Here is a 14,853-nt window from a genome sequence, read left to right as displayed (position 1 = left end):
TATTAGGTCTCAATTTTTAATTTGAGGTTCAATGTATGACGAAAAAGGAGAAATTAAAGTTATGTAGGATGCTGGTGTACTTTCTCTTAATTTGGCCAAACTTGGTATGATTATTTATGTGAAGAATTGTTCAGATGAGTCAAAATGTATTACCATGAGCATTACGTACCTACACTTGACTGATATAAAATGTAATTGTTGTAAAACCAATGGCTGATATGTTTAATACTGTTTTGATCTTTGTTTGAGTTAATTAAGATTTCTCTGGATGGTGAGGACTAGTGTGTAATTAAATTTGACATAGGAATGTGTTTGAAGTGGATTAAAACTTTATTTGAACCGAAAAATGATTGTGAGAAATATAACTCATGGTTGTTTATATTGTTAGATATGATTGTTTTAATATTTGTTATTGTACAACACTTGTCACCGATTTTAGTTGTTTCCTGCTAAAGGATAATGTGATAATGTGAGAATATAAGCAGTGCGAGTAATGATACTAATTTCAAAGTGATATGATAGGCTAATATGATACAAATGTTGTTTTTTATGGTATGATTGTTATGGTTCATTATTGGTTGAAGGAATGTTAGTTTTGAAGACTTTGTTTAATATTGTTATCCATTGTAATGGTTAATATTGTTGTATAGAATATCATAAGCCTACTAGATATGTTTTCGTGATGTTGTATGACTATTTTACATGCCAATATAGCTGTTTGGGCTTAGTTAGTGCGTAGAGTAACATAGTGGCACTCGGTCAGAGCGATTTTGGTCTGGATAGGAAGTAGACAACTTTAGTTGTGAGTCATTGTTGTGTTGTGAGATACTCAGAGGGCTACTATTAACTTGGTCAAGAGTAGGAGGTGATCTAGTATGGTTAGTGATGATACCCTTAAAGTTAGGGTCTCATTTTCGCCTGTGTGATGCAATAGAAAGAGTTCATATGCGCTTATGCGAGGCAGGGGATGAGTGACAAAAAAAAACAACAATGTTTTTTTTTCCTGTGATTATTGGTTAACTTAGTGAGAAAGTCACAGTGTTGCACCAACCACACAATGTGGTGGTTGTTAGATTTCTTTAGTATGTCTTCTTGTCATACTTCATTAATCCGGGGTTGTACATTTCCTCTTTCGAGAGAGTAGAAAGGTACACACCTTTCCTCTTGTGAGAGAGTATAAAGGATCTTCATCTTTAAGAGGCGGTGAAAGAGATGGATCTCTTCGTGCATGAGGGGCAATAGAAGAGACTAGAATTTGAGTGTTGCCATTTGTTATTTGAGGGTGTAGAAAGGAATGGATGTCTTGCCCATAGGGTTTCGACTCATGCAGAGTATAAAGCTGATATGAGTAGCTTGAGAAACAGGGAAGGTAGGTCTGAAGTTACGGTAAAGAACCACTCGAATTGTTCTATTTCGGTAAATAGGGTGTGGGAAACTTTGGAAGAAGACATACATATATGGAGATGGTTGGTATTGGCACATGTTGCCTTTAATGGAAATGTTTTGTGAAAGTAATAGGTTGATCATGGTTCCTTATACAGGGATATATGGGTTGTCAATGTATTAATTTCATAATCCTACTATGTATTGATATTATTTGATGTGATAAGATTGTGATAAAGACTTAACATCTGAGATATAAGTGTTGTATTGGTGTTTTAAAGTTGATTCTGTTAGCTTATTCATATATTTGTTTGTTTTATCTGTGTATGTGATGATGATAATATAATATATGTTATATGCAAATAAGTATGTAGATGCTCCTAATGCAACCTGATTGAGAGAGAAAAGTTTGTAATATAAATTTATTTAAAGTTTTATTTACTTTACAAAAAGATTAAAGATTTGTATTGAACTATTTATTTTCGTATTAGACTAGGACAATTAATATTTAAAGTTGTAATAGTTATATTGAAAGAAAATTTTTAATTATGTTATGGTTTTAGCAAAATTCTTTAAGATTTGTTATTCTAAGTTACTCCCAACAAATTTGGATGTTACAATTAACATTTTGATTGCTTCTATTTATTTGTTAAGAATTGTATGTGTTTTTTCTTTTTGTTCTGGACAAATTATTTTATTTAAACAAATTGATTTGATAAGTATAAATCAATTTATTTCTAAAAATTAATTTTTTATATTTTAATATAAAGTAACGTTAAATTATTTCTTTTCATAATTTTCATTATGTGTAATATTTACAAAGAATCGTGTAATAAAATATTAGATGTTTGAATTTATAATACTAAACATGATTTAATTTATTACATAAAAGATTTTAAATATAAAACAATAAATACTAAGAATAATAATAATTAATTAATTTTTTTAAATTAAAATAAATAATAATCAATAAAAGGAAATTAAAGAGAATAGAAAATATCATGAATATAAACAATAGTTATTAAAATCATTATATAAGGGACAAATTAATTAAGTACATTGTAAGATCAAAACTAGGCACTATTGGAGTTAAAAGCTTTTAAAGTAAAATATATTTATTTACTAAATAATTTTATAAAAAACTTATAAATTAATCAAATAAATATTAGCTAGATAATTAAGTTACTAGAAATAATTTATATAATACAAGGATAACAACGTCTGCGTTTATTTATTACTTAATTTAAAAAAAAGAATTTATTAGTTATTTGTTCTATTGCTTCGAATATTCGTTTAAAAAAATATGAGTATTTTAAGAAATATTTTATAAATTTTTAAAATAAAATTAAAAAAATATAAATTAAAATTTATTTTAATTAATTTTTAACTTAATAAAATATATATAAATTAATTTAATCTAATTTAATAATATATAAATTAAATTTTAATCTTTGTAAATAATAAATATCCATATATAAGAATATTATTATATCTACATTATGTATACACTATCGGTGAATTTAATTCGCAACACGAATATTTTTGGAATATTACGGTTGAATACAAATGTTTTTTATTTTTTATTTTTTAAGAATGGAGTGGAAATAAGAAGCGCATAAATGAAACAGACATAAAACTGTTGATGAAGAAGCGGAATCATGGTGACTAAGCATAGCATAAAGGTTCAACTTTGTACGTGGGGCATGGTGGTGGTGGATACGCGGTTTCCTCAAAAGATGGATAATCCACCTCAAAGGATCGTTTCATTCAATTTGAACCACATAGAGTCGTCTTTTAGCCCACCATGTCTACTCAATCAATGCTTTCCACCAGAGAATATCTATCAATAACGCGTTAACTACAATGCACAAATTCCAATTCTACCACTCTACCTCTCAAAAGCAAAAACCTGATAGCTTATATATACATGCAAATCATAACCTTAGTTGTACCAATATCAAACATAAACATTCGCATGTTTCTTAGTCCCAGAACACAGGCCATGTCGAAACTGAGTTTCCTTGAGTTTCACCATAGCAGCTCTTTGAGGCACTCCTCTCAATCCAAAAGTCCAGCCCCAAACAGCAACAACTTCAAATCAAACCAGACATCAAATATGGGATGCAATTTTCAGCCAAGATCAGAGGAAATGAAATGGGTGTTTGAGAAGTTTGACACCAACAAAGATGGCAAGATTTCCCTTGAAGAGTACAAAGCAGCTATGAGGACAATGGGGTGGGGAATTGGAGGCACTGAGGCTGTTGAGTCTTTTGAGGTGATGGACTCTGATGGAGATGGCTCCATTGATTTCAAAGAGTTCATGGAAATGTTCAACGTAGAGGAGAAGGTGAAGGAAACGGAGATCAAGAGTGCTTTCCAAGTGTTTGATTTGAATGGAGATGGGAAAATTAGTGCCGAGGAATTGTCTCATGTTCTGAAAAGCCTAGGAGAGAGTTGCAGCCTCAGTGCTTGTAAGAAAATGGTTATGGGAGTAGATGGAAATGGTGATGGCTTTATAGACTTGAATGAGTTTATGAGGATGATGATGAGTGGCAAGAAACTCACCTAAGTGATCATATGTGTCTGCCTTTTCCTCTGCATCTTAGGTTGCAACTTTGTAACATTGATCTTCTTAGTTAATCTATGTATTTGTATTTTCTCTTGCCATGAACAAAGGCCTATTTTCTCCTTCATTTATCTAAATATGTTGTTTTGTTATCATACGTTATCTCTTTCAGCAAAAACCAGATATAAAGTTGCTAAGGAAATCCCCAAGTATAACTGAAACAGATTTTGAGGATCGATGAAACACAAACAAAATAAGTATGATAGCATAGAAACAGAGCAAACTATGAATAAGCGGTTTCTGATTCAAGTTCAACAGATTGAATCAATTGATCCGGTATATATATGTTAAGTCAAAGAGTTGAACCGCCAGCTCGAAAAAGACTAACATGCATAGTCTGTCAGCCTATTAAGCCAAAGTACGAGACAAAACATATTAGCCTGATAATATAAACGCATGTGTTTCAGTTTGATCTGTTTAGTTCTTCCTTCATCCACCAATAACACACACCACATAAGTCTATAAAGTGGAAGTCAAGCGAGTTTATAGGTGAGATCGCAAATGAGTATAAAGAGTGAGAACATGACACCATAGTAGGTCTCTTCTTCATCCATTTTTGTTGTCATACATAGCGACACATCTCACTCACACCCACCCCATCGTTTTAGATCGATATATCACACATAGAGCAAGGAGACATGCCATCAACAAGTTTCTTTCTCTTCTTCGTTTGATTTGCCATGCTTTATGGTTTTTCCCTTGATTTGACTTATCAACAATTTTTCTGCTTATGCTTAGAACACTGCATTAATGATTTTTCTAAGGTTGAGGCTTCTATAAGGATTGATAAAGAATTTTCAAGGGATACGAATTTGAGGACAAATCCTCTTCAAGAAGGAGGATATGATAGAGGACTATATCCTGAAACATATATGAGAAGAGCTTGAAGAGGAACATTGGCAATTCAAAGGATCTATGACAAGGTCAAAGATCAAAACACATCTCCTTGAATATTATAATGTTTCATAAAGAAAGAAATTTAAAGAATATGAAGATCATGAGCACAATTGAAGAATAATTTAGGAAATTAAATAAATTGTAATTTTATTTTAATTACAAACAATTTGTTTCTGTTTATAATTTTTAAGTTATTTTTAGACTCGATGTCTTTGGGTTTTCTTTTAGGGTTTCTTAAGTGTCTTAAACATTTGTGCCTATATATAGGGACGCCAAATACATATGTAGACAATTTTATGTCATAATATATGCATTTGCATTTTTGAGAGAGGATTCTCTCGGTTCTTGGATTATAACTCTGATTCTTATCAAAGATTAACATCTTTGTGAAGAATATTGACTTGACTTATTAATTTGCTAGATTGTGACGTCCCCATCTTTGTTTTGTTCCACATTCTTCTCTGATTTATTTTTACTGTGCCCCCTTGAGGATTCAAAGAAAAGATCTTATTCTATCCTCGACAAGATCATATCAGGGCAGGCTTGGAACATCACACTATACATCTTAGACTACCATGACGTGTTATTAACATTAGTGAATGAGGTGAGAAAACTATAAGGCACAATGCTATATAGATCAAGGACATTGTTCTTTCTAACATGCGAGGACTTTTTAAGATGGCTATTGAACTAACTCGACCACCAATAGATGGAAAGCCTCAATGGAAGAAAGTCTTCAAACTTACCCGACACTCAATCGATGTTTGAATTTAGAGGCTTGTCAAAATCTATCTCCTAACTCACTACATTGATGATAAGCGACGACCAACCCACTTGCTTGTTTAGTAGTGAATAGAATTATCAATTTCAGCACATTTCGAATCAGGTCAGGCAGGGCCAATAAGAAATCAAACTCAAACATATGGCTAACTCATTTTGTCATCTTTGAATTTTAGACTTCCAAACTTGTTTTAGTTAATGAAGCAAATTTATTTTAATTTTATACAAATTTGGTTATTCATTGATTTTCTTTTATCTAAACCCAACAAAGTCCTAGTTTTAATCAAAATCATTAAAAAAAAAGTTAGTTAATTTTTAATTCACAATTCATTAATTGAAATATCAAATTTAAAAAGATAAAAAACATCAAAATTTCTCCTCTTTAAATACTAATCTTACATTTCAGAAGTTCTATTAAATTAAAGATTTTTTTTTAGTGTTCTAAAGTTTTAAAGTTATTTCAATATTAGTTTTATCATAAACTCCAAAATATGTAACTAAAAAATAATAATAAGTTGGAAATTTTAAATTGAAAAAATATATATTTGATTACAAATATATTTGTCATGAATTGACAATATGTTTTTTTTTATTATTATTGAGAGACTAAATCTCTTACCAAGACTTGCAAATAATGTTAGTAAGGGATTGTCAAAGAATTGTTCTACTTATCATTACTTATTTTCTTATAATAAAGTGTTCAAGCTTTTGACTCTAGGAGTTACTTTAAGAAAAACAAGAATAAAAATATAAAGTAAACAAGAGAAGAAAAGATTATTTATATCTAACAACAGAAATCCGTAATCGAGCATTAGGAGAAGATTACGCATTTATATTAAGAACGATTTATTTGGAAAACATCTAAATCAAATAGACAATCTATCATGTCTATTATTGCTTTCATTCTTGTTAAAAAGTAGGCAAACCACAAGTATAAGATCATCTATTTTAATATGTATCGAGTTATATTTTCGTAACCTTACAACATGAAGAGTGGCACAAAGCATAACATACCAAAGTTAAATTTAACAAGTTTAGCTTTCTCTTAAAATAATTAACCAAGACTTTCATATTTCATGTGCTTTTTTTCTTACTTTTGTTACGTATTTTATATATATATATATATATATATATATATATATAAATTTTAGTTTTTTTTTTATAAGTATACAATAAATCAAATTCCTTAATAGTAATAATAATAATGGTATATGAGAGTGAAGTGAACTTGGACATAAGATGCATGTGTGTGTTTGTTTTTTATTAATTTATTTTCTCTCTCTTCTTTTTTTCTTTTTCTTCTCACTTTGTGTTTGAATGTTGGTTGCAAATATAATGACAAATGTACCATTTGTAGTGTAGTAAGTAATATGTGTTTATATCGTTCTCTTTTAAAAAACTTGTGCAACACATGACAACTTTTTCTTTCATAATTCAATTAGACATTAAAGTGCACAAAAACACAAGAAACATGTTTTGGTATTTTCATTAAACAATTGGTTTGCAAGGAAATGTAACATAAATTATTTACAACTTGTTAAGACTAGAGTTCCACTTCATTCTCATGCATTAATACCCATCTCAATTTCACTTTCATGTCAAAATCAACTCACAACTATACTCAAATCCTATCTCTAGAGACTGAGTCTATGATCACTTATCAAGTTTCAATCTCTTAAATCCTCAATAGGTGAAATCATGCGGTAATTTCAAAACTCTAAGATTACTAATGAACTAAGTTTTATTCCTAGATACAAACATTCATTTAATGCTCAATTTTAGTTTTAGGTTCAAGTCATATTTTTCAATACATCGAGAACCACAAATCAAGCATGGAATCAATCCACACCAAATATTAAGTATGAAAATTGAATACTACCATGAATTGAAAATGCATATATTATTAACAACACACAGTTACATAAGAATTTCATATTTTACAACTAATACCAACAAATGAGAATAACCATCCATGGTGGAGAACTCATGGTTCTATAAAATTAGAGAGTCAGGAAAGAAATTCGAAACCAAAGACAAGATGAAAGCTCTCTCTTAAGGTTATTGACAGTTGTTCCATGCTCCAATTATGCCTCCCATTTGCATCAGCACCTCTAATTTGATACCTTTTCAATTCCAAAGAGGGAAAACCACCATGGATGAAGGGGGAACCCAAGGAGGAGGAGGAGAGAGAGAGAAAGAGAGAGAGAGAGAGATAGAGAAAGAGAGACGAGGAATACCCCAAAACCCCCACAAAAACATGATTAAATACCTACTTTTTTTGGGTTAAATATGTTTTTAGTCCCTATACTTTGGGACAATTCTGATTTTAGTCCCTCTTTCAAACTAAGGTACAATTTAGTCCTCCAACTTTAGAAAATTCTGGTTTTAATCCTTTTTACCAAATTTTTTTAACTTTATTTGTTATTTCAAATGCGTTTCTCAATTAACATTGAAGCAAAAATGTGTCAAACAATGTAAACAATCCAAATGCTATAATGAAACACGCTTGAAACAGTAAATAAAGTTAAAATAATTTGGTAAAAAGAACTAAAACCAGAGTTTTCTAAAGTTGAAGGAGTAAATTGTACCTTAGTTTGAAAGAAGGACTAAAACCAAAATCGCCCAAGGACTAAAAATATATTTAACCCATTTTTTTTTATCATGGCTTACAGACTTGCCCGACGATTTCATTATTTCCCGGTGAGGCCTAAAAATTGATACTCTTTAACTTTTAACTCACTGGGCAAGCCACATTTTAGCCCAACAACTCAAATATTGTAGGTTTGGACTATCATTTTCTCCCAGCGAGTAGTTAGCTCAACTAGCGAGTTAACTTGGTGTCGATGATTTTTGGTCGTCGAGGGGTGGTCCATGGCAGTCTAACCCTATAAATGAGTCTTTTCTTCATGTTTGCAACTTTAGGTGAAATTCTATTGCCCATGTCGAGGGGTGGTCCATGGTAGTATAACCCTACAAGTCAGTCTTTTCTTCATGTTTGCAGTTCTGAGTGCAATTCTAGTGCCCATGGAGTGGATATTTGTCTGAAAATTATTCTTTCTTGTCCAATCATGCTTCTTTGAATTCCAACTTGTTTTTTGCACCAAAGTTGCTTCTTATTTACTTATTTTACACTCTCAAAATAAAGATTAGAGGTAAACAATCACACACTAATTAAAACATAAGAAAAATGAAAACACATAAAACTTGAGAACAAAACAAAGTAAAAGCTATGAATGAGTTCACTTATTCACAAAAAATATACATATAAAAACACGTAAAATCAAACTTTATTACTTAACAATGGATATCAGAATTAAGGTTCAAAAGGGTTGAGATTGCATAAAAACAACACGACTTCTTCAATTCTCACAATGAAAAGCTATAACAATTGAAAAATACATATATGAGTGAATATAAGGTTTCAAAGGGTGTGAGAAAGGTTGCAAATATGTTGGTATAGGAGGAACGAAAGCTCAATGAGCTGCAAAATAGGGGTGCGCATGGATTAGATTTCTAAAGATCCAATTTAGATCCCATCTAAATCCAAATAATATCATATTTTGGATCCAAATCTTTTTTTGCTATAGAACTAGTTTGGATTTTTTTTTTAAATGCAAATCCAAATATTTGGATCAAGTATTAAATCCATATTTTTTTATCCTGTGATTTTCATTCGTATATTTTTGTATGTCGATATTTTATTCTTACAACATTTTATTCCTACAAACTAAATTAAGAAAGTTCTTATTATACAATATTTTGTATTCAAACCTATAATTTAGCTAATAAAACATCTTCATCAACACTTCCCCTTAAGTTTGTAAATATATGTCATACTTTCATAACTTGTCTAATAATATTCCAAAAATATAGTTTGTTGCAATTTTAGAAAGAATATCTACATGTTAGTCTTTGGATAGAGTGAAATGTTTTTATCAGGGTTTTCCTTTATGAGAAAGCTATCAACCTCCACAATGCTTCACATGATCATGTTGAATAGGGATATGAATAATGTTACGTGTAACTTTATTTTCACAATAAAATTGAATGGGAAAACATGTGTATATCCTAAATTCTGAAGTAGTTTAAACCACAAACATTCATAAAGTTCAAGAACCATTCCTCTAAGTTTAGCTTTTACATCAATCCAACTACAACTTTTTGTTTCTTGCTTTTGCATGTGACAAGATTACCTCATGCAAATGTGAAGTATTCAAATATTGACATTTTATCATCAAGAGCTTCTACCTGATCAGCATAAGTATGAACTATCATATCCTTATATAATTAAAGTTCTTCTTAAACAAAATTCCTTTCCAGGAGTACCTTTATGTAAATTGAAATTCATGCAAGAACATTCATGTGTTTTTCATGTGCATTGTGCATAAACTGTTAGCCACACTAAAGAGCAAGCTAAATTTGGTTTGGTGTGTGAGAGATAATCGATCTCTTTATGAGTTTCTCATATTTCCTTTTGTTAGTTAGAACTTGATCTTTTTCAATTCACAACTTCAGCCCCTCTTAAATTGAAGAATTTTTTAGTTTGTATGTGGTCATTTGACTTTCTTCTAATAAATTTCATAAAGCTATTTTAAAGGTAGTAAATTTAAAATAACTTTAATTTACCAATTCGTTTACATACTTACATGTTAATAGGTCTTTCTTTTATAAAAGTTTTTTTTTTATACTACTTTCTTCAAATGTAAATTTTTTAAAAGTGGATTGAGAGGAACTAGTTTACATAAATCTAACAAATTAATAGCTTCTGTATTTTATAAAAGTCTTTTTTACACTATTTTCTTCACATATATATTTTTAATTTGTTTATAAGTTAATTTTGTCTTATAAAATATTTACATTTTATATTCCTTCCATATGTAAATATTTACAGAGAAATTTATGTAAAGCAAATTCAAAATTAAGTATATTATTTATTTAAAAAATAATTTATTGTGATCACAAAATGAGAAGTCACATAAATTACTTATTAATTATTAAAAAGATTATAAAATAACTTTGATGCGGATCAACATAGTCACTCTCTGCATCTCATTTTATTTTACTCAATATTTGATCTTCTAAAAGTGGGTCCGGCTTAGGTAGTTTCCATACATATTAATAGGCCATGTATTTAATTTTGCAATGACAATAAGAACTTATATCAATAAAGAATAACGAGAAAATGACTGAATATATTATCTAAGTTCAGACGATGATGAACACTATGAAAATCTTAAAAATGATTAAGTTGCAAGTGATTGAAAATGTATTCATGCTTTATCAAGAAAGTCTGATCACCTTATGATAATCGAATAATCTTGAAGAGCTACAGGATATATAACGTTAGCTCACCCTTATCAGGGATACATATATGGGACAAAATTTCATCTGTTATTCTTCATTTCTCATCAAACTTGACACATATGTGATAAAAATGTTAGAGTGCAAACAAAGTCTCATATATACACATAGATATCTCCAATAGTAAGAGGTCTTTTGGAGTGGTACTAAAAGTAAATCCGTGAAGATGGAGTTCTATGTGTGTGTCATACCTTCCCTCAACAAAAAATATCATGTACATTGGATTCAACAATCAGATTGTAAAAAATCAAATTGTATAGAGAGTTATTAATAAGTTATAGTCGGTGAAATTTAAATCAATTCTTACTTATTTTCTAATTAAATATCTAGCAGAGCGTTGCTTTGAATTATACCTATAAGAAGAGAGAACAGTATTATCTGATTATTATCTGTATACAGCTAGGTGGGCGTGTGAATTTTGAAATCTGAAAGCATATACATCGCTTATCGTGGCGTTTTATTCTATCTATGTACAATCCGTGTGCATACGGAAAAAGAAATAAGAGAAGACTGCTCAAGATTCTTCATTTTGGTGAATGTACTTCCTATTTATGCTTTCTTTACTCCAACCTAATTTCATCTTTTCAACATACAATAATACTCTCGTTTCAACCTTCCCAAAACATAGATTTCATTCACGAAACTTATGGGAAGGATCATCAGATATTTCTATAACATTTACACAATTTCTTTTACAGTTATGTATGAATTCAATGTGCCCCAGATTACTTTATATTTAGGCATGTTTTTCAAAAGACTCTTTCAGACGCTCAAAACAAACAACGATCTTTCCAAAGCCAAACACAGAAATCGTAAATTTTTATCTTGAAACTACTAATTTTTCCTTCTTCATTTCACACCTCAAAATCCTACAAAACATTTTTAAAAGCACAGTCTAAATTTTATCTACATACGCAGAACAGAACCAAACTCCTATTGTGTTTTGAAGATGGGAATATATATTAAACTTTCAAAAGCAGACTGAATGTTAGAATGGTAAATTGGCAACCAAACCTAAACATTGAACTAGCCGTTGTTTCTTCTGATCTGACATTGGAAAATGAGCATTAACAATAAATTGAAAATTTAAAGCTGGGTTTGAGGTAGTAGTCCAACCAATAAGATGCAAGTAATTGTTAAGCAGATGGGAGACCAAGAGCTGGGATGCAGCTTCTGAGGCCAACTCTTTAAGAAATTGTTGATTATGTTTTGACTGCTGTATGTTGAAAGGCTATTATTTGTGCAAATGAACCACGTGGCATAACCCCATTAGGGTAGCCACTTGGAAAGGGTGGTGGGAAGCACGTGAGTGACAACCATGTTCCAAGTTAAAATATTTTTGAACCCTGTGACCGACCCTTTGGCGTTTACTGCATCTTCACCATCTTGTTGCTCCTGGACTACCTTAGTTCTACTTCCATCTAACATTGTAACCTCTCCAACGTTGCTGAAAGTACAGAGAATGAATAGGAAGAAGAAGTGTATTAGTAAGTTATTAGGGGCCATGATTAGAAGTTTTTAATATTATTGTTGTTGTCTGGTTTGGTCCGTATGATTGGGAAAAGCAGAAGGTGGGGCAGAAGGACATTGGGTCCCTGTGGAGGAAAGTTTACGTGTTAAAGATACAAACATTTGTATGAGTTGGTGAAGGACAGAGTTGGTCTAGCTTAGGAAGGGAAGGGTTTCTGCGAGAGGCCATGTGATTCCTTACAGTATGTGCTCAGCACGAGGAGCCAGTGACTAGGAACAGGGAAGCAGATTCAAATGCCCACTTAATGCGATCACCCATTTCCACTAAAATACTGCAATTCTTGTGTAGGCAAAGTAGATTGATAATAACATGTGTATATGTGTTCAATACTATTGTGACAATGGTGTCATAGAAAATATTATAAATATATTTCATAGTGGTGAAAAATATATTTTCTAAACAACTTTCTGAATGTGGATCGACGAGGTATGTTATGACAGTGGTCCATAAAATCGAATAAATAAAAAGGTTAAAGATTAGAGTGATCAAGATATTATTGTCGACGTTATGTTCATACTTACGTTGTGGTGTGTGAGATATAGATGCTCATGTGGTGTATCATATATTATTAATAATATAAATGTTATATAAGTTTGACATAAAAATATCGAAACAAAGTATAAGATTATAAACTTACATCACCATTAGTAGTGACTGCCTGTGAAATATATCATTACACATATTCTGTATTTTTGAAACTCATTACACTTGTGGTTAATTATTCCTTTTATATTTTCTTTATGTAGTTGATATGAGTTTAACAGGATTTGAGGAATAGTCTCTTAAAGGCTGACTTATCTCAACTTCATCAACTTGACGGTTGCAAAGACATAACAACACAACTAACAAGAGAACCAGTGTATATTTATGGTAAAGAGTCCATGACAACACGTTAAGGTTAAAAATGGTAATTGCATATTATGATTAACTAATAATCTCTTTCAGTTGCAAACGATGAAATGTGTAACGAAAAAAAGTGTATGACATATGTCACTGTGATTGTCTTTTTGTGGATTATCAAAATAACAATAAAGCGTGAAAATAACAAAATTATTATTTTTAAAGAAAACTATTTTGCTAGGGGAAACCCTGTACCTGCATCAATTTTTCAGCAGCAATGAAATTATAAATACATCTGAGGATGTAGAAAAAACCCAATAAGGTTAACAAAAAATCAAGTCACTAACAGAATGACCAAATTCAACTTCAAGTATTACATTTTTCATCCAAACTTCAAGTATTAACAGAATGACAAAAGGAGTGACATTTTTGGTTTGGAGAATGATATTTTAACAATTTTTTTTAATAATTTTTTGATAACAGGACACGTGTCATCATTTTATTGGTTTGTTTGAATTTATTTTAAAAAAATATTTAAAATGGATCAATCACAAACTGTCACGTATGTGTTGTCAAAAAGTTGTCAAAAAAAAGTTGTTAAAAAGACTTTTTCCTTTTGAACAAATGAAAGGCACAAAGAAGTCACCAAATGAGTGACTTTTCTTCGGAATAAACTATTACGAAAGTTGTCCACCTTTTGATAACTTTGCTTCAAGTTTATGTCACCCTATCTTTCTAATTGAGTGACAACTTTAGGCTTACCATTTTTTTAAGACAAATTTTTATTCAATTTTTTCATAAAGGTAAAAGTGAACATTATTTTTCATTATATGGTTTTAGAACAATTCTTCCTTATCTGTAATGGAAAGTTATAAGAACATGTTAGCTCTCATACTCAAATCATAAGACTCGGGCGTATGAAATATAGCAAGTGAAAAAAATCAACAAAAAATGAGATAATGGATGACATTGTTATTCAAAAATTTGTGTATTAAAGAGCAATGTTCCATGTTGGCCTTGGTTAATAATTACAAATCACTGAATAATAGTTGCAAAGGGAGATAAGATTTATCATGAAATATATATGTTATATTATGATAAAATAATTGCCAAAAATAATTTCTTGCTACATTATTTTTATATATGTTGTTTTACCTTGTAACTTGTGTGATAAAAAAGAGAGTAAATTAGTTGATGAATTAAAAAAATTACATGTAAGGATTTATGTGGAAGTGAAAATGTATGAGTGTCTATGTTGTTGACTTGTCTGTAAAATGTTTTTGAAATTTTTGTTCAAGTTTGAGACAATATGTCTAACGAGTAAACTGATTATAGATTTTCAATATCATAACCAACTTCTTTAGAATTTAAGAGTAATAATATAGCTGTGCCTTTATCAGTGGTTAAGTATAAGTTTCATTTAGGTGATACGTAT

The 14,853-nt window shown here is 30.4% G+C and overlaps 1 protein-coding gene across 1 annotated transcript; it reads left to right on the top strand.

Moving 5' to 3' along the window:
• Positions 1–3,316: 3,316 nt before the first annotated feature.
• Positions 3,317–4,106, top strand: LOC106767275 (calmodulin-like protein 1). Its single transcript, XM_014652128.2, has one exon. The coding sequence runs from the start codon at positions 3,359–3,361 to the stop codon at positions 3,950–3,952; it is 594 nt and encodes a 197-aa protein (XP_014507614.1). The 5' UTR covers positions 3,317–3,358; the 3' UTR covers positions 3,953–4,106.
• The last annotated feature ends 10,747 nt before the right edge of the window (positions 4,107–14,853 follow it).

Source organism: Vigna radiata, chromosome 7 (assembly GCF_000741045.1).
Source record: "Vigna radiata var. radiata cultivar VC1973A chromosome 7, Vradiata_ver6, whole genome shotgun sequence".
In the NCBI taxonomy this organism is placed as follows: Eukaryota; Viridiplantae; Streptophyta; class Magnoliopsida; order Fabales; family Fabaceae; genus Vigna; species Vigna radiata.
The sequence above is the reverse complement of the archived record's forward strand: the minus strand, read 5'-3'. Positions and strand labels throughout refer to the sequence as shown.